Source organism: Corvus kubaryi, unplaced genomic scaffold, assembly GCF_017639235.1.
Source record: "Corvus kubaryi isolate FWS band 111438036 unplaced genomic scaffold, C.kubaryi_AGA036_p1.0 134, whole genome shotgun sequence".
Lineage (NCBI taxonomy): Eukaryota > Metazoa > Chordata > Aves > Passeriformes > Corvidae > Corvus > Corvus kubaryi.
Window position 1 is genome coordinate 7,050,467 of NW_024580668.1, and position 21,586 is coordinate 7,072,052.

At 50.3% G+C, this 21,586-nt stretch overlaps 1 protein-coding gene across 1 annotated transcript; it reads left to right on the top strand.

The window, feature by feature from the left end:
* Positions 1–919: 919 nt before the first annotated feature.
* STMN3 (stathmin 3) lies at positions 920–17,256 on the top strand. The gene is made up of 5 exons (XM_042047742.1): positions 920–1,204; positions 11,031–11,126; positions 11,475–11,650; positions 12,130–12,321; positions 12,812–17,256. Exons 1-5 carry the CDS (start codon positions 1,186–1,188, stop codon positions 12,869–12,871), a joined length of 543 nt encoding a protein of 180 aa, XP_041903676.1. The 5' UTR covers positions 920–1,185; the 3' UTR covers positions 12,872–17,256.
* Positions 17,257–21,586: the final 4,330 nt, after the last annotated feature.

A 21,586-nucleotide genomic window follows, 5' to 3' on the forward strand; every position in this document is an offset into this window, starting at 1 on the left:
CCATAAAGAAGCTCCTGTTGCAAGCACACATTGAAAATGTGTGGAGAGTGTTAATTTTATTCTGAATTAGACATTTTCTCTATTTTTCTTTTCTTACATGACAGTGTTAGAATAGGACACTGGGAGATGGGGGGAAAAAAAGAAAAATCTCTGTCATTCTAACTGAATTTAGTAGGCAGTGCCTGTGGCTTCTGCCCCTGAGCATGCCAGAGCACTGGCAGGTATTCCAACAACCTGTAGTTCCCTGCAGCAGCTGGAATTTGTTTGGGAGTGTCTGCATTGCAGCATGCTGGGAGATGTGTGGGTTTGGGAGGATTCCTTGCTCCCAAGCGTGTGTGTGATGCTCTAAAAGCACAGAAGCACTGGCCCCTCACAATAGCCACAAATGGAGATGATAAAAATTATAGAAAACAGACAGAAAATTATAAGAAAAGAGGTCCTGATGCTTGGGGTGGGGGAGAAACCCAGAGAATTCTTACTGAAATCAAAAGGCTTCATTCTGCTCTTTCTCCACTACTTTTACGCCAGTTTCCTCCCCAAACTGCAGGTCCTTTAGTGCCTCAGTGTTGGTGTAAAAAAAAACCCCTAATCCCATGCCTAAAAACCTATCTGGGATCCCTTCTCCCTTTGCTTTTTGCCTAAAGCTGCTGCAAGGTTTGGGGTTTGGGTTTTACACCTCAGCCCAGTCAAGCCAGACCCCTGAGCCGGCCCTGCAGGTGAGGCTGCCTTGGAATGGATGGTTAAAAAAAAAAAAAAACAACAAAATCAATTATTTTGCTTAACTCTACTGTCAGCAAGGGAAAAAGCAGTTTAGCCCATCTCGAGCAGACAAGAAAGGGAGGAAGAGGAGGAAAAAATCCTCTTTTGCCAGCGCCCGGCTGGGTGTGTCTCGCCCCCCCCCCCACCGTGGGGCTGTGTTCCTGGCAGGCAGGCTTGCCTGGGAGGGATCTGCCGTCAAAGCCACCCAGGAAAGGAGGCCTGATACGCTCATTAATATTCCGAACTAGTGACCCTTCTTTTTCTTTCCACCCCTCGCCTTTCTCTGGGCGCTCCAGCCTCTCCCCGCCGCGGATGGCTGCAGCCCCCTCCAGCTGAGTCAGTCCTCCCTCCCCACAGCATTGCAGCACCTCCGCAGCTCCTGCGCTCCTTCCTGCTCCTGCAGCACCGCTCCGCTCCCGCCGCAGCATGGCCAGCACCGTCTCAGGTAGGACTGCCGGCTTCTCGGGGGCTTGACATCAATGCACTTCTAAAACCATCGGGTTATATATATTTTTTTGAAAATCATTATTCTGAAGGTTTGGGTTGGTTTGTTTGTGGGGTTTTTTTTCCCGTAGGTTTCGGGGGAGTTCTGTGCTGAGGAGGCAGCTGGTATGGCAGCATTGTTCCCCTTCCTCCCCCATACACACACCCCTCTGATGCAAGATAGCAGGTGGGCTTTTTATTTTAATATGAATACACGTGTGATAAACTTGCCAATTTAAAGTATTGCTGCCATTTCATTGTGCCATTAGAAGATGCTGCTACGTGCCAATTAAATGTTATTTTTGTAACATCGTAGAGCTTTTTTTCTTTCTTTCCCTAAGAAAATAATTGCATGCTGTGCAGCTGGATGTAAGGAATTCAGAAATTACATTTTGTTTTGTGAAGATCATGTATTGCTTAAATGGGTAATGGAGAGGAAGACATGGGCAAGAGCCAGTAATGCCCTAGAAAATCCCCCAAAGCCAACCAGAAGAACCTGGATGGGGTTTTGTGTATTCTCAGGGCTTCCCAGTCCCAGATTTCTTGCACAGCTCACATTTCTTGGTTAGAAGATGCTACAGGGGAGCGGTCCTCTGATGGCGTTGGGTGAAATGAGATGCTGCAAGGGAAGCCCTTCCTCCCTCCTGCAGCAGTGCCGGCAATCGCAGCGCGGCTGCCCGGGAGCCTGGTGGGGTTTGGCTTCAGGATGGCAGCCCGAGGATGCTGTGCTGCTTCGGTCCAGCTTCCTAAAGACCTGTCTTGCCCTCTTTGACTGGGAAGGAGGGATTCAAGTGGCTGAAACTGGAAGCATGGGTCAAGGAGAAGAAAAGCTTGAAATGGTACAATGAACAGTGGGTGGGTTTAGAGGGTTTTTTTTCCTTTTAGAAAACCAAGTTTTTTCTTGGAATGGCTCTGAATTCTGCATCCCACAAAGAGGGGCTTGGGAGGGGGAAGCGAGATCCTTGAGGGCTGAGCAGGAGCGACAGACAAAAAGGAAGAGCAGGCAGTGCTTTGTGCCCCCCAGGCAGGGAACCAGCCCGCAGGAGACCAGGCAACACTTCTTGCTTCTTTCACCGCCCTTTGCCGAGGTTTCCTGCTGTGCATTTTCTATTCCTTACTCCTTTTAAAAGATCAGTAGAGGCAGGGGGAAGAAGGACAGAGAGATGGAGGGGTGTGTATGGGGGGTGGGGGGAGTGTAAGGGCGCAGCTGATCCTGAGTGTGCTTTGCATGCAATTAAAGATAAAAAGCAGCATTGTAAAAATGTGTTTGCGATAGAAAACCTCCAGCTATTGTGTATATTCCTGTGAGTATCCCTGTCTCAATGAACGTCTGCAGCAGTGCACTCTTGGGAGGTGCCACCCATCTCCTGCCTTCCCCACCGAGCAGGATTGGACCTCGCTTGCAGAGTGGGGGTGGGAGGAAAGGCTCAGACTTACCAGCCCTCTAAACCAAGGTTGCATCGAACTTGAGATGGACGAGGTGGTGGATGAAACACATGTAGGCAGAACATGCGATTTCCGCCTGGTGCATTCTCACCCTCCCAACCCACTGCATGCCCACAGCGTATTTCATCCTCCCAAAGATGCAGTTTCACTGTCAAAGAGACTTAAGATCATGAAGAAGCGTGAAATGGGGCTTCCTTGTGACTCAGATCAAGCAGAGAAGCGATTTCAAGGAGTAGGAAGTCATGGAAAGCAGTGCTGTGGCAGGAGGGAAGAGAATAGGGCGCTGCGTGCCAAGGGAGGGTCGGGGCTGAGCCTCGCCCAGCTGCCTTTGCAGGACCAGCTCCCCATCTCCCCATCGCCTGTAGCACTGGCAATGGAGCAATGGAGAGTGGCCTGGAAAGTACAGCAGCAATGGAGAGTGGCCTGGAAAGGCAGGAGAAAAAGAATAAGGAATCCTTCAATCAAGGAATGAGTCTTGTTGGCTTTCTTCATTATTTCCTTCTTTATCCTCAGCAAAAGCCGATCCGTGCTGAGGGGAGGGCAGCTGCAGTCGTCTGCGGCTGATGCCCGGGGGCTTATCCCCCTTGGGAAGATTTGCTTGGTTTGTTTAAACAAACAACCAAATCCTTGGGATGAAAAGAAACAGGGCTTGTTCCCCCGAGCCCGGCTGCCCTCCCTCTTTTCTCCCTGTCACCTCAGGCGTTTTCTCCCGGCCCCGGGGGCTGCTGTCGGTGCAGGAGCCGCGGGATGGGCGGCACATGCTCAGTGCCGGCTCAGCTGCGGTGCCGGCCCTGCTGCCGGGCAGCCCTTGCAGGGGCAGAGCCCTCGCACCTCCTCCCCGCAGCATCTGCACAAGGCTTTGTGCTTTTGTGCACCGCAGCCCGGGGGTCTGGCTGGGCTCTGCAGGGCTACGGAGCTCCCCCACCATTTGTAGCATCTGGGCTGAATAAAGAGACCTCAGATTATGAAATGATGCGGAAGGTGACATCCCCTCCGGCTTTCTCCGACGCTGGCGTGTCTGAGAAGGTGGAGCCAAGAGGAAACACCAGGTTGTCATTCCTGGCCTCATGACTGGGCATGGTAAATGGGCCTTGGTAGATCCCAAGGTTTTGTCGTTCTGCCATGAAATGTGATAGTTGAGGGACTTCATATAGCTCTGGGTTATCCCCTGATCCCATTTCTGGGTGGTATTGGGGGACACCATATGGTGTTGCCCTGTCCTGACATTTCTACTGCCCAGGCTGGAGAGTCAGAGTCCCTTCTACCAAGCTCTCCATCTCTCTGTGTTCTCAAGAAATCACTATTGTCTTTTTCTTTGACTGTTGAAGAGATCTATGTGGCCTTCAAAAATTACGGTTCTTTTATTAGGAATTCACTTTTACATGCCAAAAGAGCCTATTGTATTACTGTAGGCGTTTATATAGATGTATATTTTTTTCACCAGTGTCTCCAAACAAGGGATCTAAATAACTGGAAAATACTTGTTCTTTCTAAAATATAAATAATGTCTTGTTTAATGGCACCACGTAGACTCTGGGAAAATGCTTCAGATATGTCAAAAGAGCCCTTTCTTGGAATCTGTCATTGTTGGTTCAGATCTGGTTTAGCAGATGAACACATTCTCCTTCTGCTGAGTAAAAGCTGAGATTCAGCAATCTGATGTGGCAACCAGAAGGCTGCAGATAAGCCCATTGTGACAGCAGTGTGGGCAGAAGGGGGTTGAATGGGGCTGAGGATTCTTCATGGCAATCCTCGGAGGGACCTGAAGCTCGCTCAAACTTCTACACCCCTAAATTAACTGGAAACAACGTGCCTGGCTAATCCCTCCCAGTTGTCTTACTGACATGGGCTTTAGTCTTGCAGGTGTGAGTTATGTTTTAAAAATGAAAGTCTCCTCTCCAGAGGGGAGTTAAACCAATGGGCTGTGATTTAGAAATACAAGAGAGCCAGAGAGCAACCAAAGACCACGTGCATGTGCTGTGGCACTTTGGCACCTCCCAAATGGTGAAGAGCTGCTCAGCACATTTCTGAACAATCCTTTTATTCTTTCAAGGTACTTCTACAAGGTTATTGCCCTACTAGAGAATCTTATCCCCTCTAAATTGTTTATACAAATAATACCACTGTTTAATGGGCAAATACAATAACCCTCAGTTAATGGAAAGGAAACCAAGATCCAAAGAGACCAAATGACTGTCTGTGGTCACAGAGCACATCTGTACCTGACACATCACGGCACTGGGCTCTGTTTTTGACTGTCTCATGGACTGCCACCTCATTACCTCCCCAGCTCCTTTGTAGCTCTTTGTCTCACCCAAACCTGACTGTCCAAACCTGTGTTTGCCCCAAATGCACACTCTGGGTCAGCTGCTTCCATTTGGTTCCTTCCTCTGCTTTATCAAGCAACTCCAGGCCATGCTTCTCTCCTTCCCAACGGTAACTCCCCCAGCTGCTGCACAGCTTGGGCCCTTCTCTCTTGCTGAGTCCATACAAGAGGAGATTTCCCTGGTTATTTTCCTGGGAGCAGCCCACATGTTCCAGTGCTACAGTTCGAGTGACTTGCTGATGCATTGGCTGTGCACAGCACGGGTTGCTGTGACATTCATGAGCTGCCAATAAAACCTGGGGGGAAGGAGCTGGGTGATTGGAAACTGTTCCTGGGCAGTAGCTCAGCAGATGTCTGACAGAAGGCAGAGCAAACCTCACATCTGCCTGTTCTCATGGATGGTTCCACATGAGCCCATGGTAACTTCTGGGCCTGGAGTCTCGGGGTGTCCCTATACCATCAGTGTGGGGTACAGCTATGGAGCTAACAAAAAACCCCCAAACCCTCCCAAAAAACCAACCAACCAGCCAACCAAAAACCAAACAAAAAACCCACTGGTGTTTTCTGGTTGTGTGAGATCTGCTACTGACCTGTTTGTAGAAGCTGGGGAGCAAGAAGGTGGAAGTGCACTAGACTGAAGGTCTGGCCAATATTTTTATGGTACGAGCCATAGAAGGGGAGAATATCTAAAACCTGCTGTACTCTCCAGGCTTATTGAGGACTCTGGTTGCTTTTGTTGCGTGTGTGGCATTGCAATCTGTGCTGGAGGTCTCAGTTCTCTGTCTTTCTGGCTTCTCTACCTTCTGTTTAAGCTTTGGCTTCATTTATAATTGGCCTGTTCCCATTTTTTCATGAGCTAATACTCATTGTGGAAGCAATTCTTACTTCTCCAAAGTTATCTTCACAAACCAAATTATTTTCTTGTAACAACCTTCCTCTGACCTTGCTATAAGACAGAGCACATCCAGTCTCATCCATTTAAGTTTCACATAAATTAGCCTTGCTCTGCCTCTGGTTCACTGTGACTGATGCTGTGTTGGTGTTGTGCCGAGATGGCCTCGCTCTGTTTTTCTGGATGCCGTTAAATACCACCCCAGAACCTGGCTGCAGTTTAGCTTAATGTATTTAGGAAGCAGAGAACAAAACTTTTTAATGAATAATAGGTGTTAAGCCCCACCATCCAGGCGCATCATGAGGAGGAAAATGAATCCCATTGCTCCTGCACCACACCATTCCCAGCTGTTCCTCCATCTCTGGCACCACAAGCACTCGGGGAGCAGCTGGATAATGTCTCCGGGGGCTGACTTTGAGATAAACACTTTACGTGGATCGATGGTGTGCACAGCACTGAGGCAAAGCGGCGGGGATATGGAAATGCAGGATGTTTCCTACAGCACTAGAGGGAGCACAGGAAAGGAGTCGCTGGAGAGAGCTGGGACCACCCTGAGCCTCCTGGTGCCTTGGTGAAGGCTCAGGGCATCTCCCTTCTTCTCTTTGAAAAAGGGAGAAAGTGATTTTTCCCAGGCAGTATGTTCTATCGCAAAAAAAAAAAAAAAAAAAAAGGCAATAACAATAATAACAATAATAACAGTAATAATAATAATAATAATAATAACAATAATACACATGGAAAAGTTAGATGAAAAATTTTAATGAAGATTGATTGGCTCATGGGGTGTGGGGTGGAATACAACCAAACCAGAATCAGCCTGTGCTGATTGCAGGGCATAAATGCTCAGAAATGCTGAGGAACTGACTGCACCTTTATGGATTTTAGCTTAATCACTTCTCAGAGATCTCTAAAGCTAACAAAATGCAAGTTCACTCCACTTTACAGGCTGGGACACTGATACATTTTTTGTGTCTTTTACAGTTTATTCACTTCTTGGTTTACACAACTCAGTTATTTTCAATGTTTCACCCCAGTTCTAATAGGACAGCAGTGAAATGTTATGACACAGGGATGAAGACCATACCAGAGTGAATGAATTTGCTGCTGATGCTTCTATTGCAGTGTTTGCCTAAAAAAGAGAAGTAAAATGTCAGTAATTCATACCTGAGTGAGAAGCCTGTTCTAATCCTCTGCCCACCAACGAGGCAGAGCTCTTGCTGCACCTCTGAGACTGAAGCAATGCTTTGGTATCCAGTCCCTGAGGACCCGAGCCAGATTAATTTATACAGAAATGAAATATTTGCTCAGTGCAAGCTGAGTTTATTTTTACGAAGTTAACAGAAGCAAAAATGCTAATAGATGCTCAAGTAAAAAGTTCAGCATTCCCTGTCTAATTGTTCTTAAAATATGTACATTTGTACACTAGATCCAGCCTTTCTGGGCAGGAACTCCTTGGCCATGTCATATTCTGGCCAACCACTCGTCTTTTCCTGGCTCAAGGGTTTTGTCCACTGGCATAAATATATCCTCAAAACCTTAAATCTGTTGCAAATGGGAGTGCAAATAGTTCTGAAACAAGTTTTACTCCTGAGGCTGGCAATCTTTTACCCCTGAGTTTTACGCAGCTGTGATTGAGACAAAGTCTTGCTTCGAGAGGTCTCGGGTTTGCTCTTCACTGACACGGGTTCCTAAAGAGCGACCCAGAGGTTATGGGTCTTTCTTTTAGTTACCAAATCAGAGGATGTACCTCTCCTCACAGGATGCTTTTTCTTGACTTAGCCTGATAAAACAATTATTTGTCATGGAATGTGTCATGGGCACAAGGCCATCACTGTGATGCTTCTGTGTCCTGCAGGTGTAGCTGGTGGCTCTGGAGCACAGGTGTGGGGATTTCAGGGATCAATTTAGTTCTCAGGGCATGGATCAGGGGCTCCTCAGGACATGAGTGACATTGGGGGGCTGGAGTGTGTTCAGAGAAGGGAACAGAGCTGAGGAAGGGTCTGGACCACCAGGAGCACCTGAGGGAGCTGGGGAGGGCTCAGCCTGGAGTAAAGGAGGTTCAGGGGGGACCTTCTCACTCTCTACAACTCCCTGACAGGAGGGGGGAGACAGGTGGGGCTCAGCCTCTTCTCCCAATTAACAAGTGACAGGACAAGAGGACGTGGCTCAAGTTGCACCAGGGGAAGTTTAGATTGGACATTAAAGAAAATGTTTTCACTGAAACGGCTGTCAAGCCTGGCACGGGCTGCCCAGGGAACAGGTGGAGTCACCATCCCTGGATGGATTTTAAAGCCATATAGATGGACACCTGGGGACATGCTTTAGTGGTGGGCTTGGCTGTGCTGGGGGAACACTTGGACCTGATGATCATGGAGAGCTTTTCCGAGCCGAACAAATCTGTGACGATTCTGTGCTCCTATGATTCTATAATTCCCTCAGGAGTCAATCCTTGCCCCTCCTCATGCCCGGCCCCGCGGCGGTGCTGAAGGGACAGCTGCCGGCCGGGGTCCGGCGGAGGTGTTGGTCCTGAAGGGACAGCTCCGGGCGGGGAGCGGAGCCCCGGCAGCTCCCGGGGTCCCGGGGGGGGCTCGGTCCGCTGCCCCCTTCCCGCTGCTGCCCCCGCTCCCGCCCGGCACTGGGGGCCGCTCGGGGCCCTTCGGGACCGTCCCCCGCCGGTCCCCGGGGCCGCGGCAGCTCCAGCCCCGCTGCCCGGCCCCGTGTGCCGCTAATTGCATCTGACGGCTGGCGCCGGGGTGCAGCTGCAGGCTCCGGGGCGGGGGAAGGACGCAGAGCGCTTCCAGCGCTCACCACAGCCCTGCCGCAGCCCAGGGCCTTTTGTCCTCTTCCTCATCTTCATTTTAATTGGCAGAGAGGGACGGTCAGCTTGCTCTGCAGGAGGGAAAGCAGGACAGGGGAGATCCCGATGGAATGGGGCCAGCTGTGAAATCCCCACAGCAAACCTCCTGAAAGGCAGGGAATGCAGCATGGAATCATCTGCACACAGCGCCAGTACTGAAGCTCAAGTCACGGAATACAAAGCCCTGTGCTCTGTAACAAGTGCTGTCAGACAATTAAATTGAATTAAATGACGGGGTCAGGGGTGTGGCACATCTGCCTCATGCCTTGGTTTCACCCAGGACCAGACATAATGGTGGAGCAACGACCTTGTTGACTGGTTTGTTTGTATTAAACGATAATGTCTAAATGATAATAAATGATAATGTCTCTCATCTATTCCCAGGGACCGTCTTCAGGGTTCTTAGCAGCACATTAGGAGATGCATTAGCTTACTGCTCCATGCCATGACTTTGGGCCTCTCAGAGGCTCTCCAGAGGTTTTTTTCATTAAGAACAGAATCAAAGATGTCTAGATGCCATTGCTGGTGTAAACTGTTCTATATTTGGGTTACATTTAACAGCAGGACTGGGCAGGAGGTTCAAATCAGAATGGGGAGCAAGCTAAAAAAGTGTTCACTCAAGATCTGAGCTTCAGGGGTGGTGGTTTAGCAATAGAAGGGTGTTAATTAGAGTGAAGTTCTGCATCTGGGAGGAAAAATAAGTGCAAGCAGGAAGGAGGTGTAGGTTTTCCCACTCAATTAGCTGTGGGAAGGCAAGGAGAATACCTGAAAGATGTTCCTAAGAGCATGTGGTACACAGGATATTACTTTTTTCAGAATTGTTCTGTGTCTAATGCCTCTTCAGATCACAGAGTCCTGGGGATTTCCCTGTCCTGGCCCAGGGGAGGGTCTTGCTCTGAAGGTGGCATTGGCAGCTGAGTTGCAGAGCTGCCTCTGGCTGGAGCACAAAATGAGCTCAGTACAGAGGGGACAAACCAAGGCCAGAAGCACCAGGATGTGTAGGAAATCCAGAGGCAGAGCCAGGGCAGGACAGCAGGATGCCTGTGCCTGTGGCAGAGGCAGGAGGAAGGGCAGCACAAGGACGCTCAGGACGGGTCTGGCAGGACACGCAGCCATGAAGACTCTGTCCCCATGAGCCTGGGTGTCCCCCAAGGAGCCAGCCCAGGACAGAGCCTCACAGGACCCAGGAGGCAGCAGCACCCACTGTGCAGCCCCAGCTGCTGACCTGCCACATAGGAATGATGCTGTGAGGGTTTCACTGATGTGATAAAGAATGTGACAGCCTGACAGAGCACCTCACTGACTTCAGCTCCTTCTGTTCTGAGGTTCTTTGTCAAGAGTGTGCGAACAGTTCACTGTCTTAAATGTGCTGAACTCCAAAAATTGAAGGTGAAGATTGCCCCAGAAGCAGATTGCTGCAATCTGTGTTGGAGCAGCACTTGTGATCACCGAGGATGCTGTGGTGCATCCTCCAGTCACAGGAACAATGAGCAAACTGGAAGGTTCACAGCAGCAGAGCTCGAAAGGATTGTGTGTTTCCTGTCCTTTGCAGAAGAATTGTTACTGTGGTCACAGACTGTACCAACCTCTGCCTGTGTGGGCTAAGGGGGTGGCAGAATCCACTCTCATCTCCCCTGATCTGCTGCTGCAGGACAGGAGGTTCCTTGTGAAGTTGGGGTCCAGCTCTTGGTAGCAGAGCCCCTGAACAGTTTCATCACTCAAATGCCCCTTTTTTCTCCACATTGCTGATCTCCTCTTTCCTCTTCACCCTCACCTCAGAAATGCTGACTTGTGAAATATTCCCAACTCGCCAGGGCTTGAGCAAGGTTTCCAGGTGTCAGTGGGCATCATTTATCTCAGAGACTGGAAATTGCACTTCCAGTGGAGAAAGGGTGTGAGTAGCTGTCCCAACATGTTTAGCTAAACGGGCTGCAGCATCCCAGCTCCTTTGGAGGGAAAATCTTGCACAGAAACTTTTACCTCTAGACGTGTTAAGTCCCCACTGTGTGTGTTCCCATGACATTTGCCACACTGGCAGCTAATTTAGGCTGCTCCAGATCAGACGCTCCCTGGGGACCTTTTGGCAAGCTATGGCAGCATGGGAACATCTCCATAGAGTCTGGTAGCTGCAAACAGGACTTCCTGGCAGCATGGAAAAGCCTCCACAGAGTCTGATAGCTGCAAATGTGATACTTGCTTAATTTCTCCACAAAAAAGAGATGCTGTTGCCATTTGAATCTCTCTCATTACTATTTCATATTTTTCAGCCTACAAGGAGAAAATGAAGGAGCTGTCTCTGCTCTCCCTCATCTGCTCCTGTTTCCACACCCAACCCCATCCCAACACCATCTACCAGTATGGAGGTAGGTAACCTGCTCCCACAGGAGCTCCAACAGTGTTTGGATTATTCTCCCGTAGGCAACATGGGAGCTTGCCAGAGTCAGAGTCTCTCTGCTTCATGCTGGGGTGACATACAAGGTATTAACAGCAATGTGACCTTTCTGTAATTATGCCATGACTTTAAATTAATTGCATTTGCATGGGGGGATGAAGGTGATCACTAATCAAGAAATTCTGGAGATAAAACATAATCACCCAGGTCAGGACATGGGAAAATCTTAATTCCTGTATGAGGAGCTTGATAACCTGAGGTGAACACTCTCCTGAGAGGCAAAGGTTCACAGAATCACTGGTTTTTTTCCCCCACAAAGATATGGAGGTGAAGCAGCTGGATAAGAGGGCATCAGGCCAGAGCTTCGAAGTGATCCTGAAGTCCCCTTCAGATTTATCTCCTGAGAGCCCAATCCTTTCCTCCCCTCCCAAGAAGAAGGATCTGTCCCTGGAGGAGCTCCAGAGGAGGCTGGAGGCTGCAGAAGAGAGGAGGAAGGTAAGGAGATGTCCTGTAAAAGGAGTGACTTTTCTGGTACTGATTGCACCTAACCCTAAAGCTCAGCAGGCGTAATCTAAAACAGCTGGGAAGAGTGTTCTGACACTTGTAATTCCACTGCAAATTGTCAGGTGAGACATAGCAATCATGGAGCGAGGTTCTGCAGCCTGATTTAGGCAGGGAATTCAACTCCACCATCATCATTGTGTAGATATGGCACTTGAGGACATGGGTTAATGGTGGGCTGGCCAGTGCTGGGGGAACTGTTGGACTCAATGATCTCAGAGGGCTTTTCCAACCTAAATGATTCTATGATAGCAGGAAAAAGGTGTCAAAAGTATCTTCCAAGCAAGAAGATTATGTTATGGGGCGGAAGGGGGTGGCAGAGTGGTTTGAGCAGAGGAGAGAGTCAGAAAGCCTCTCCGGGGAGATGAAGTCTGGAAGAGCCTCTCCAGTGGCCTCACCCCCTCCCTCGGCAGACCCAGGAGGCGCAGGTGCTGAAGCAGCTGGCGGAGAAGAGGGAACACGAGCGGGAGGTGCTGCACAAGGCGCTGGAGGAGAACAACAACTTCAGCCGCCTGGCCGAGGAGAAGCTCAACTACAAGATGGAGCTGAGCAGGGAGATCCGTGAGGCACATCTCGCTGCCTTGAGGGAGCGGCTCCGCGAGAAGGCAAGTGCCACCCCCGGGACAGGGCTGGGGGCTGGGGGTGCTGATCCTCCTGGAAAAACGGGGTCTGGTCCCAGTGTGATGGGTGCAAGGGACAGGGCATTTTCTTGGTGGTGGTTGCTGAGGAGCAGCTCTGCTCCAGAGTAGTGTGAGGAGGGGGGTTATGGCCTTCAAGGTCAGTAGAGAACATAGCCTGGATAATCTTGACAAGAGCAAGTTCAAAGCCACAGCATCAGGCCCACCATGGGCTGTGTGGCCTGAAGGGTTTTGCAGGAGAGAGGAGCCAGGAGTGCGTTCACTGGAGGTTCCATCTCCTCCAGGCTCCCACAGATGATCCTTCACTCCTTGCAGGTGTAACCCCCTGCCCTCAGGGTGTGTTGGCTGGGAAACTGGTCTCTTTTTTTATGTCTGATGCAAATCCTGTGTGCAGGAGGAAAATATTGATCACAGAGCAGGGTGTGTTAGCCTGGTGTCATCTCTCCCATCTTTGCAGGAACTGCATGCAGCCGAAGTCCGCAGGAACAAGGAACAGCGGGAGGAGATCTCTGGATAAAGGGCTTTTCTACACATCTAGCACCTGATTCCTATTAACAAACCAACCAATCGACCAACCAACACATTTTATTTTGTTTGTCTAGATGTGACATTTGGTCCTTCATTCCCCCTCCCCGGTGTTTGTCCCCAGCTACACGCTTCTCTCTGCATCCCGAATCGTCAGTGCTTGTGGGGATTCACAGATCATAGGGACCTCTAAGCAGAATAGCAACTAGTTCACATCAAATAGAGAATCAAATCAGTTGACCAGTCAATCAAACAGCTTCTTTGGAAGGTTTTGTCCTTTTTTAAAAAAAAAATATTTCTTAAACTCATGTAAAAAAAAAATCCAAACAAAGATATTAATAAATTCAACCAGCAGTGTCACAGAGATACGGATTTCTTATCTGGGGCTTTTCCTCCTCTTGGTGTTTGCTCTGAGCCAAATATCAGTTTCAGAAAAATGGGAAGTAAGTGATCATTTCTGTGTGTGAAGTAAAATAGGGAGCAGCCCCCTGTTTGCCCGTGGTAGGAGAGAGGAAGGAGAGGGATGGATGACTCAGGAGCCGCAGTGTGCAGATCCCCCATCTCTTGGCTGCCTCCAGAGCCAGCCCAGGCAGGCAATGACCCACAGTCCTCATCTTTGGGTGATTTTTGAGAGCCTGTGTGGAAGCAGCTGAGGGGCTCCACCCAAAGCTTGGTGCCAGGTGCCACATCACAGCAAGTCCCTGTCACAGTGGGCACTGCCTGATGCCCTGGTTGGCCACTGAGCTGCCCTCTCCCTGGCTGAGCGGGGACTGAGGTCTTGGCCACTCTGCCCGGGAGAGCCACAGGTGGTGATTGCATTCCCAGCTCCGTGGGAGCCCTGGGAGAGGACCCTCAGTCCTCTGTGGGCTCCTCAGTGCTCCCACAACACAGGATTCCACTCGGTTAGGAAAGCAAATCCAACAGAGACGGGGCGTGGTTGTGAAACAGCCTTTTAGTGAACAGAATAATCCTTCCCTCTTTCCAGAGATGGATGTGGCTCTTTGGGGCCATCACAGGGCAGATTGCTGGAGACCAAATCCCAGGGCTCTTTGTTGATCTCCACAGAATTCCCAGCTGGATGTGGGAGGGATCCTTCCATGGCCATGGCTTGATGTCAGGGGACTCTGCTCCTAAAAGGAAGGGCTACCTTACTCCCAAACCCCTCCTCCTGGGCTGCGGGGAGGACAGGGCTGTTAAAAAGCTCCTGTGCTGTCAGTGACAAAAGAAAATTAGATTTAGGGCAAAGAAGGAAACTGAGGGTTGAATTTCTTAACAGTAGCTAATGATCAGTTAATAGTAGCAGCTGTCTTAGATAAGCATCTGTGTAGAGCGCGGCATCACCGTCAGCATCACCTCATCCATATAGTGACGAGAAATTTTAAAAAGTTTAAAAAAAAAATTTAAAAAGTACTTTAAATGAAATGTTTGTGTGTAAGAAATGGTTGAAACCGTCAAATGTCTGTGTCCCGCGTTGGTGGGATCTGAGAAGGTATCTGCGAGATATTAACCCTGTCCTACTCTCTGTGGTGCTGAGTGTTTGCTTGGTGTGTAATTCTGACCTGGAGCTTGTTGTAAATACTGTTTTTAGTACTATGATTATTATGATTATTATTATCAGAAATGTTGTACTCATGAGCAAGAGTTGAAAATAAGAGAAATGGCCATTCTCACTCTCTCCTGGGGGCTCAGAAGGAGTCAGAGGCTGGGCCAGGCGAAGGCAGGGTGCCAGTGGGATGCTGGACAGAGAGTAGCTGGAAAACGATGGAATTGGGAGCTGGAGGCAGCCGAGTCCTGCAGGCAGGGCGGTGAGAGCGGGGACGGCTGCTCCTCATGCTGGGAGGAGAAGGAAGGGCTGAGAGGAAGAGTAGAGGTGATGCTTCAATTCTAGCACATATAATTAGTGTTGATCCAAACCTCCCCGTGTGGAGGTTCCAGGTGGTTCCCTGCAACCCTGCTGAAGCTGCAGGATCTGTCAGGTTTAGCATGTGCTGGAAGAGAGATGGTCAGTAACAGGTTGTGCCGGTCAGAGCCGTCCTCCCAAACAGCTCCTGAGTCTCCAGGCTCAATTCCTGCCTGGATCTTCCCTCTCGGTCCCTTGTGCTGCCCCACCCCCCTCTCCTCCCCCTCCCTGGAGCCCAGATGGGTCTCAAGTTGGGACTTATTCTTGCAATAGCTTTTCCTGGCAAAAATTCCCATGGCAAGTGCTGAATGGCCTGGCAGATGGTCCTTGTGCAGGTGTGAGCACTGGGAAACGAATTTTTCTCCTCTCCCTCAGGTTGGTGCAGTGAGGGACAGTGGATATGGCTGGAAAATATGTTACTGCAGGATAAGCTCCTGCACCAGAGGAGCAGGGACGTGCACATTGGTAATGTCAGGTAGCTGCTGCAGAGACACGTTGTGCCAAGGAAACTGCCTCACCTGTGGGGCCGGAGGCTTTACGTGTCGCAGAGCCATGTTTGCCTGGTGCAGATGGATGGAGTAGGGATGTTCAGGAGCTTGTCCAGTGCCACGGGGCACTATCAGGGAAATGTGTGACTGCTTTGGCTGCGTGGTGTTGGCTGGATGAGGAGTGTCCACCCACTGCTCCGAACCCATCGTGGCCAGGAGCTCATGCAGCACTGTGCCCAACCTGCACCATGTGGCACGAGCCAGGATCATGGTTATTCCATGCCTTTCCATATCCCTTCATGCTATTGGCTGTGTGCAGCTGCATACTTCATGCCTCAATTGAGACTAATTAAGTATCCTCATTAACATCCTTACTGCCCCAGCCTGTGTCATTCCTGGAGCATTCCTACGTACTGTGGTTGTGGACACGGCATGCAAAACCCCACAGTTCTTGGGGTCACCTTCCTTGTGGTGGGGCTTGAGGTCTCCACTGATTCCTGAAGGCGTTTATGAATTGAGTTCTGAACTGACAGTTTTCAGCCCCATTTTTGCAGCAGCATAAGGACATGGGAATGTGCCTTGTAGGGGGAGCATCCTCAGGGCACCCACGGTGTCCCTGCCTGGACCTCGAGTGTGGCAGTGGTGTGAGGGAGGAAAGTCAGGAGGGCGACATCATTATGTGCATGCACAGGCCTTCCAAGAGCCCTTCTGGAGAAGAGCCTCAGATTCGGGCAAGACTGAGGAGCTGAAGCTAAATGAGCTCCCAGCTGGCACCAACAGCCGGGCGATGGGTGAAGCTGTGGGAAGCTGGGACAACCGGCCTCACAGCCCAAATTACAGCTCTGTGCCTGCATTATCCTGTACAGCAGAGCTCAGCTCTGTCTGTAAATAGGCACTTCCAAGGATGCTGGCCCCTCTGACTGCTTCTGGACTGAGCCTTGTCTTATTATTTTGGAGTCATTAAAAAATCTTGCTCTAACCCAGTTGTGGGGTTGTTTTTGAGTTGACCTTCCAGGGCCGGTGGGAGTTGACGATTGCATGCATCCTACCTCGGGGGTAGGTCAGTATTGCTGCTCCCTTTCAAATGTAAACTTCAGCTTGCTTGCTTTAGCTTAGCCCAGCGTGACTCTCTGGCCCTGGCTCTGCAATCCTGTCTCATGGGGTTCATTATATCCCTCCCATGGCATTCCTGTCCTCCTCGCAGTGGCTGTGCACCCGGCTGTGCACACGCGCACAGAAACGCATCCGTGGAAATGATATATGCACATACACTCTGATACCACTTGAAATGAGTCAGGGAATGGCTGTTTACGGTGCTAGAGATTTCTTACTCCCCATGCTAGGGACGAGATGACATAGTAAGACCAATAAACTCCACCTTTGTAGTCAGTTGTCTTCAAGTAAAGCAGCAGAGGCGCACTGGCCCACGCCTACGTGTGGGTGTTCCCTGGTCCCCAGGCTGCAGGGACACAGGGGACAGCTGGGCATCCTTGCTCTGGCATCTCCTCTGCCTCAGTTTCCCACACCCTTTGACAAGGGGACACAGACGCTCCCTCCCCACAGGGACCGCGGGAGAGCCGATGCCTCCACGTCTCTAAAGTGCTCTGAAATGGAAAGTACCAAAGTACAGAGTTGGGATACGCAGCTGTGTGCCCCGGGAGGAACACCCTGGCCCATGGCTGCAGGAGAGGGTTGGAAGATGACTGTGTGGGCACAGGGCTGAGCTGTCACCCCGGGGCTCAGCACCCTGGCTGTCCTCTGGGCAGGATGTGCTCCTCCTGCCACAGCCGGGGTCACCGTCCCCTGTGCCGGGTGGGGAGCTGGCACAGAGTAATGGAAAGACTTTCCATCCCTAACAGAGCCTTGTCTGGTTCCCTTCGGTCTGCCACGTGCATTTCATTGTCAACTTGAGGTTGTTGTTGTGCAAAAGAAGTGATTATGAAAAAAAATAAAGGAAAAAAAAAGAAATAAAGTTGGTATGAAACTGTATGTGTCCATCTCTCTCCATAAATGGGTTGTTTTAGTTCCAAGGCTTCTCTTTGTATTGTGAGAATACTCATAAACAGCATAAAACACAAAATTGACCTAAAGATTTAACAAAATAGACACTAAGACTCTGAATGCTCAGTGTGTGCTTTTTTACACAGCATAAAAGAAGCAGAAACTGAGAGTTTATCACCATTCTCAGTGGGACAAAGTAATAAATGCTTGAATGAGGGTCCTGCTGCCACCCCCTGTGGCTGGGAGTGAGGGTGTGCAAAGTCCTTACACAGGAAGATCAAAAAAGATATAAGGCAGTTACAAATACAACAAATGCAGTTCTACAAAACACATGAGCTTCTTTATTAAAAACTCCAGCGCTTCCTTCATGAGCTTTTCCTGAGAAAGGATCCAGCTGGGGCTGGACAGAGCGAGAGGGAGCAGGGCTGTAATTCCCAGGGAGGAGGGACCCCAGCCCATGAGACCCTGCACGGCCAATGCTCCAAGTCCCAGCCCTGGGCCAGGTACACAAAAATGTCCTACAGCTGCGACTGAAAACAAACTGAAAAGTTTGTAATCCACAGGGACATGTGGGGGGATGGTGCCTGGCTGCTTTCCCCGCTGCTGGGGGAAGGATCCCCTACTTGCCTTTTGCGGGGGGCTTTTGCCACCACAAGCAGCGCCCAATGTCACTGGCCACTGTCCTCCCTGTCCTTGAAGGGATATTGAGATAGCAGCGTCCTCATGGGCTGTCCCACATCTTGCAATCCCATCAAAATAACCAGTGTGGGAGACTTTCCACAGAGCTCAGCAGCACTCAGTGCACAAAGAGACAAACCAAGGGGACGGCAGGGGGGTAAATTTTCATTCCCAGAGCGGTGTTCTGTAAGGGCAGGGAGGACAGTGCCAGGACAGTGCCAGGACAGTGCCAGGCGCTATCATGGTGGTGGCAATAGCAGAGCAGCCCATGCCCGATGCTTTTCCCATGTGTCCTCAGGACGCTGCTGCCCGCACAAACAGGAATTCTATTTTTGCAGCGTGACCTTCCTGATTCTGGAGATAATGACCGGACTGCAAACGCAGCATTGCTCACTTTTCCTCTGAGATTTGATACAGTCAACTTGATGCCATGAAGACTTTTGCCTTTTCTTTTATACCCCTGTTATACCTTTTTACAACTTCTGTATTCCTGGTGCTTTTTGCCTACATTCTTGGACTTGTTTGTCAAGCTAAGAGACTAAACATTTTAGAAGCTTCGTAGCTAGGGATCGGTGTGCCCCAGACCCCAAGGTCCTCTCCAGAACACATTCTGTAAACTGAGATAGAACCATCCAGGGGAAGGTTCCTTGGGGAAGGGGGCTCACTCGAGCCTCTCATTGGGGAATCTTTGATAGATATGCTAATTAGTAAAACCCATAATGTTATACCCAATGTTGGGGGGGGAGACACAGAGACACAGAGAGAGAGACACAGGGATAGACTTGGCGGTGTGCATCTCGATGCATATGACCTGGACGTGTACACCTAAGGATCCTTAAAATAAATACCAAGGTAAAATGCCTTTTCCCCTTCTAACCGTGTATGACTCTTGATTTCAAGACCAGGAAAAGGCATCAAACTAACCCAGGCTCTTCTAAAATATGGATGTACTAAAGTAAACCTCTGCATTTGTCTTAGGAAAACAGGCACAGTCCTTGCTGCCACACAATTCAAGATATATTGATGAGACTGAGCATGGTCTTTAACCAGTTAATTCAAGACACATCCTTCATCCTTTTTGATCTGAAGGAGAAAACCACAGAGGCATGGGATCTCTTGGGGCAGGATGGGGCGGGAGGATCAGAGGGAATTGTGGAGAGGCTCCCACCACCTTCCAGCCCAGCCCACTGTGCAGCCCTGCAGGGCTGAGTGCTGAAGACACAATACTGAAGGCTTGAACCAGACTGTAGCACCCACAAAATCATAGAATCAAGGAATGGTTTGGGTTGGAAGGGACCTTAAGGCCCATCTTGTTCCAACCCCCTGCCCCAGGCAGGGACACCTTCCACTACCTCAGGTTGCTCCAAACCCCACCCAACCTGGCCCGGAACACTTTCAGGGATGGGACAGCCACAGCTTCTCTGGGCACCCTGTGCCAAGGGCTCACCACTCTCACAGGAAAGAATTTCTTCCCAATATTCAATATAACCCTGCCCTCTGTCGGTGCCCCTTGTCCTGTCACTCCACACCCACGTCAAAAAATCCCTTCTGCAAAAATCAAAACCAGGTCAAGAAAGCAGAATTTCTACATAACTCTTGAAGGGATCCCTACAAAGTGCTTGAGCTGTGCCTGAGTAAGGGAAGGGAAGAGAGAAAAGACTCTGCCAAGGTAAATGCAGAGGCTCACCTGGGCAGGCAAAACCCAGAAATTTTGCGGAGTGATTTGGTTTGAAAAATAACAGCTCATCCTTTCTCAGCAGCCTCACTGGCACCATGGCTAGGGCAAGTCTGCCCACTGACAAAGGGGCAGAGCGGGGAGCAGAGCAGGTGCCAGGAGGTGAAATCATCCCATTCTCTGTGCTAGGAAGAGCCCAGGCACCTTCCTGTATCCTGGCATCTGACAGCAAAAGCCAAGTTTTGCTTTCCAAGAGATCACTGCCTGCCAGGAAAACTGGAGTAGGGCAGCATTACTGGGGGTTTGCTGCTTCTTACCGTGTTGATGAGGCTGCTGTTCTTGGGCACTGTCGGGAGATGGTTTTAGTGGAAAAAGGGACCTTTTATCTGTGCTGTCCAACCCCACTGAAGAGCTGAGGATGCAGCTGCCAGGGAAGACACCAGCAGTGGCACTGGTAGAGAGACAGACAGGCTTCCATGGAAAAGGGAGTCACCATTTCCAGTGGGTGATTTCACCTTGCTGGTTACCGCTGGTTATCTTGGAGAAGGAGAAATACAATTCCTTGTGGAATATCACTTTGATGGTATTAGCCTGCGTAGACTGGTAAGTGAGGGGGAACATGAGAGAAATAGAGGTGGCAGCTGCTTATCAGGCAGGGTTAGTTTGCATGGGGACAAAAAATGGAAAGGAAGAAACTTGGGGAAAAAAAAATTAAATAAACCACCACAAATGTATCAGACAGGATCATTAGAAATTTGTGTACAAAATACTAAACAGACCAAATGCCACCTGAACACCTGTCAGGAAAAGCCACCCACCCAGTAGCTGTGACAAGCTGACAGAATGGAAACATAGTGAGTGTTTCCAAAAGGGACTCACGACTTTTGGGGCCTCTGGCCTCACTCATCTCTTTCCAGAACGTGTTAACCACCTACTCACAGAAGAAGTGCAATGTGGCAAGATCATGCAAAAAGTCCTCCCTGAGAAATTCCTCAGTGTCTCCCAAACCCTGGGCCTCACAGCAAAACCTGTGAGAGTTCGTGGTGGCCAGGGAAACAAGAGAGCAGAGTCACAGCTTGAGACTTAGTGCTGGTAAGGACTAGCAGCACCTTGGGGATGGCTCAAACAGGAAAATAGACGCTGAATCAAACTGGACAAGGGCACTTTTTAAATGCCGGAAATGGCCCCAGGGAGATATTAGAGCCCCTTCCAGTGCTTAAAGGAGCTCCAAGAGAGCTGGAGAGACTTTGGACAAGGACATGGAGTGACAGGACAAGGGGGAATCCCTTCCCACTGACAGAAGGCAGGTTTAGGTGGGATATTTGGAAGAAACTCTTCCCTGTGAGGGTGGTGAGCCCCCAGCACAGACTGTCCAGAGAAGCTGTGGCTGCACCAGCCCTGGAGGAGTGCAAGAAAGTGTTCAGCGATGAACAGCTGAGGGCTTTCACAAAACCCTGGAGAGCCAGAGAGAGACACAGGGCTTGGGGGACACACACAGGGAGCACACAGCCCAGGGGGAACATGCAGGGAACACAGGGGTACATACAGGCGGCACGGGCGGGATGCAGAACGCGGCAAAAGGATACACAGGGGACATGAGGGCCACAAAGGACTAAGGAGGGGGACACAGGGGGCACACAGAGAGGACATGGGAGGCATGCAGGACCTGGGAAAAGGACATGCAAGGGACACGGGGGCATGCATGGGACATGGGGGGCATGCAGGAGCCGGGAAAGGGACATGCAGGAGACAAGGTATCGTGCAGGACCCCAGATGCGGACACGCAGGGGACGTGGGGGGAACACAGGAAGCACGGTCGGGAGACGCGCATGGGGCACATAGCCCGGGGGGGGACATTCAGGGGATACGGGGGGCATGCAGGACGCCAGAGAGAGACACGCGGGGTACACGGTGCGGGGGCAGACAGGAGACACGGGCGGGTACGCGGGGAACGGGGGACACACA

Bases quoted from the DNA above. Each gene is read 5' to 3' on its own strand.
- STMN3 (XM_042047742.1), top strand. The intron at 11,651-12,129 runs GTAAGGAGATGT...CTCCCTCGGCAG, and splicing joins CTGCAGAAGAGAGGAGGAAG to ACCCAGGAGGCGCAGGTGCT. The intron at 12,322-12,811 runs GCAAGTGCCACC...CCATCTTTGCAG, and splicing joins GGGAGCGGCTCCGCGAGAAG to GAACTGCATGCAGCCGAAGT.